Here is a 4,490-nt window from a genome sequence, read left to right as displayed (position 1 = left end):
AAAGAATTACGCCTTATTTATGGTTTATGGCCCTTTCTTGTTTAAGTGTAAATGAAATAGTTTGACGTTAATAAAATAGCTTTCGGTAAAGAGCGTGTCTCCAGAATCCTCTGTGTGTGGTGCTCTGTGTGTTGCACATGGCGCCTCTCCACGTCCCAGCAGGTGTGTGTGTGTGTGTGTGTGTGTGTGTGTGTGTGTGTGTGCATGAAGCGTACGGAGGGAGGGACAAAGGTGAGGGGTAGGAAGGTTGGGGAGGGTGCACAGACCGGATCGGGGCTGAGGTAGCTGCATCTTCACCTAAAGCGCACAGTTTGACTTTCTCTCAGCTCCACTCTCTCTCACACAGGCTCCCTCACGGCGCTGAACTGAAATGTTTTCATTCTCGGCTCGGGCCACCAGAGATGATGATAATGATGATGATGAGGCTTCAGAGTAACTCTTCATAAAGCTTGCCGGAGAACAGGGCAGAGTTGCAGCTCCGCAGCTGATGGGCTGCTGCTGCTGCTGCTGCTGCTGCTGCTGCTCTTTCTATCTTTATCCCTCTTTTAATTTGGACACTGGGGAGAAATAAATAGCTCCACACACACTGTTGGGAGGCAAATGAATGGAGGACACTCGTGGGGAATTTCCCAAGGCTGAAGTCCCACCGAGAAATACTAAACGGACCAAAATGCAGTTGGCAGAATAATTTCAAAAGGTGTTTTCCAATTTTTTCCCCTTGGAATATAAATTTTTTTGTGGAATTTAACCGGAAGGGTTGTGTAAGTTCAATTTGTTATTTATTTCTGATAAACATAAGACGTCATCTAATGGAGATAGCACCTGACCAGTGAAGCATAAAATGCAAAAACGATAAATGTTTGTTTTTCTTCATGCATGTTTTTTTTTTTTCTTTTCTTCAGATTTTTAGGCCAAGCATGAACTCTTTAACGTTGCTTCGCCAGTGGAGTTTGGCTGTGTTCTTGCTGTGCTTCCCAGTGACTTTTGAAGGGATGCCAGCTGATGCCCTCGTTAACAGAACGTAAGTTATAGTTGACTGTATATGACTGAATATACAGACTTCAGGATGGACATTAAAACCAATGTTTATGCAAAATGCCTTTAATCATTCAGCTAATGCTATACGGAAAGCACAGACCCGTTTTTTTTTTTTTTTTTACACGTACCTAATAAAATATGTGGGGGTTCTCTCTGTTAGGCTGGTCTTAAAGTCAGAGTAGTGACAGGTCTCAGGCATGTTTGTGCTGCCACCTGCTGTACTGAGGTTTCCTGAATCCTGACCATAACTTTTAGCCGCCCCACATAAACTCAACACGATGGAGTGACACAAAACCCACGAGAAAAAACATAAAACTGTGTTCTTAGGATTTTCCCATCTAAATGTTTAAGATGCTCTATACCAAATAAACATTTAAGCATGAAAAAGGCAAAAGAAGAAGAGCTTGCATTGCCCATAGATTAAGGTAACAAAACCTAATGTCAAAATGATGCTCATTTTCAATACTTTCTCTTCTTATATCTTTTTTTTTTTTGCTTCTGCAAGGAGAAGGTCGGTGAGCCACGCCCAGTTGTTGCATGACAAGAGCCGCTCCATCCAGGTGCACAGGCGCCAAACGTGGCTACAGGAGCTGCTGGAGGAGGTGCACACGGCCGGTGGGCACACGCCACCTGTGCACGGCAGGACCCAGAGCCAAATGTTCGGCGGGAACACCCTGCACCAGAAGCCCCAAGGGGCCAGCAAGGACCTGCAAGAGAGGGTTAATCTGGACAGGGTGGTCCCCCACCTCACCCAGGAGACCAACAAGGCTATGGCCTACAAGGACCAAGACCTAAAGGTTGCCACCAAGAGGAAAAAAAAGGTCCGATCGGGCCGACGCAGAGAGAACGAAAAGAAGAGGAGAAGAGCCCGCTCTACCTCTGGAATGGGGCCATGAACGGACAAGGACCCTGTTTTTAGACCACAGGACCTTTTTTTTTTCCTAACGGTGCTGCATTAAGACACTGACACAGACTGACAATTTCTGGGGTCAGGGTTGTGCTTGTATGATAAAATGTCCGTTTTTGTTTTTTTTTGTTTTTTGCATACTTCCTGGAGTTTCAACATGGAATCTTAGGTTGATATTTATTAGGGAGATCTTCACACCTGTAGCTTGGATGTCCATCGGGTGTCCTTTGTATACGTTGTAATCTATAATCAAACATGTACACAGACCGAGGAGATGAGGAAATGCTCATTTGCTCTTTGAATAGAAACCACAAAACGAAGAGTTCAGAGAGCTGCTTTTTTTTTTTTTTTGGCTCCGCACACGTCGACTATCCAGGAACGGGAAATTCTGACAAATTACTCAGTTAAACACAGCCACGGTTAAAAAATAAAGTGCACCCTCTTTCAAGTATACGTTTGTCCATATCAGAATTCAACGATCTGAGCTTTACAAGCTTCTAAAAGTATTTATATCCAACTTCAGGTGTTTAAAAACCCACCACAGTTTCATTATTTATTAAACAAACCTAAAGGCAATTTGGCTAAAACACGGTACAGCCTATGATCCAATAATTTGTTGCAGAACCTTCAGGAGGAATAGCATGCTATAGTCACACGTCTCTTACATCATTTTGGACAACTTTATTGGTCCACTCCTTTTTATACACTGTCGTTTCATTCCTTGTATATGACCCAATTATGGTTTACTTTTATGTGCTGGAAATATAGCTTCACAATAGTTCCAAGATGCTTCGGTGTACGGACTAGTTCATGGTCGCCTCAAAGGCTGAAGGATGAGCTCAGATCCCGTGGATGCAGAACGGGCCCAAATCATGAGCCCGCCGCTACCGTGCTCGACGGCTGATATGGGGCGCTGGTGTTGATGTGTCTGGCTCCCGCAAAACATGGAGCTGTGCCTTATAGCCAAACAGCTCCACTTTGTCCTAAATACATTGTTTCCAAAAGTCTTGAGGCCTCACACAGATGCAAAATTGCAAATCTGACAGTATTTTTTTTTTTTTTTTTTGACATGAGAGCACTGTTCTGGCAAATCTTCTCGATAAGTCACATTTGTTTAGACAGTTTGACTGAGAAATGTGCAACAGCAGGTTCCTCTCCTTGACAATATGGTATTATACATCAGCCAACCTGCCCAAACTCCTGCTTTTATGGAAGAGCTCACAGCTGCTGATGGCTATTTAATCAAGCAGCTTTGAGCTGAGGGAGGGTGAACCCTCTTTTTTTACATGACTGTACCTCTGTCCAAATGGTTCAGCCATAATTTATTTCACTTTGAAAGTCTATATTTATTTTTGTGAATGTATCATGGTGCTGCTGATTTAATTCCATTATGCACTTTAGTTACATCCTGTATAAGTTCCTTTGTGGTTGAATTTTAGTATAGGGACTGTTGTTGATGGTACTGCTATCCTTCCTCGCCTCAGATCCCCCACGGACTCATAACTTATCAGCAGCGGCATCAGAAAATGCTTCTGTTGAACTAAGTTACCGCTTGTTTGTTTTGCTCAGAATCAGCCAAAGTCAAGGGCTCGACCCATCTTCATTGTTCTAGACTTGCACTGAGGGAATGTACATGTTTCCAGTTAATCAAACATTAAAAATGTAGCTACTAGGTATATTTCGATTCATGGTGTCATTATTGCCTTGTATTTTTATTTTAGTTTAAATGTTTTATTTTTAATTTTTTACCAGATATACGTATAGCCTACTTCGTGTTGACAGACAGCTTCATTTAAAGTGATTTCTTGAATTTACAGGCCTGGCAGGAATCAGGTTGTGGCTTGTAAAATTGAACTTAGTATTCAAAAAAAAAAAAAAAAAAAAGCAGTCAGTCACAGTTAATTCAAGGGCCACAAATGGTCGGGTTACTTTGGATCACTTGTTTTTACTTTATAAAAGATCCTCACCATTTGAAAACTGGATTTTGCATTACTGGTTACCTTTGCTTTTCATTAAAATTTTAATGATGATCTGACATATTTATATGTGACAAAAAGGCAAAAATGGAAGAAATTGGTAAGGATGTGAACCACTTTTTGTGACACAGCAGATCCCTTGAAAGAAAGTCTTCACTCTTCAGACAAAATATGAACATTAATAAATGCTTATGTAATTTTTTTACAATATTTTTTTTTATTACAAATGTCTTACTCTACAGATACATATATATACAGCTGGCCTGGCCAGCCAGACTGACTTACTCGGTGTAAGGCTCAACACTCTCTGGTCTAAAACGGACCGGACCAATCACAGCACGGGACGCCAGACTTTACGATGCGTCACTCTCAGCGCCAGAATTACCCATAATGCAGCAGCACTTTTTTCTATAAACATAATAGTCAAGATACATACGGAGATTTTTGTTTCTTGGTGCCTTGGAAGATTAAGAAAGTGCATGTTACTACGCGATGTATCCTCTGATTTTTTTTAGACAAAAGAGGCAAAAATCGTTCACTGGAGAGTTTGCTCGATGGTATAATGTATT

General features: G+C 41.6%; 1 protein-coding gene across 3 annotated transcripts; it reads left to right on the top strand.

Annotated features, from left to right (window-relative positions):
* The first annotated feature begins 575 nt into the window (after positions 1 to 575).
* pthlhb (parathyroid hormone-like hormone b) lies at positions 576 to 3,621 on the top strand. Of its 3 annotated transcripts, none has more exons than XM_012880252.3 (3): positions 576 to 761; positions 903 to 1,021; positions 1,544 to 3,621. In XM_012880252.3, the coding sequence occupies exons 2-3, from the start codon at positions 918 to 920 to the stop codon at positions 1,932 to 1,934; spliced, it is 495 nt and encodes a 164-aa protein (XP_012735706.2). In that variant the 5' UTR covers positions 576 to 761; positions 903 to 917; the 3' UTR covers positions 1,935 to 3,621. The 3 variants fall into 3 exon arrangements, with proteins under 3 accessions (XP_012735706.2, XP_036003498.1, XP_036003493.1); XM_036147605.1 differs by having other exon boundaries at positions 701 to 761; positions 1,550 to 3,621; XM_036147600.1 differs by having other exon boundaries at positions 701 to 761; positions 1,547 to 3,621.
* Positions 3,622 to 4,490: the final 869 nt, after the last annotated feature.

The sequence above is a fragment of the Fundulus heteroclitus genome, chromosome 2 (genome assembly GCF_011125445.2).
Source record: "Fundulus heteroclitus isolate FHET01 chromosome 2, MU-UCD_Fhet_4.1, whole genome shotgun sequence".
NCBI classification, from domain to species: Eukaryota; Metazoa; Chordata; class Actinopteri; order Cyprinodontiformes; family Fundulidae; genus Fundulus; species Fundulus heteroclitus.
Note: the sequence above shows the minus strand (reverse complement) of the source record. Positions and strands in the feature narration are given on the sequence as shown.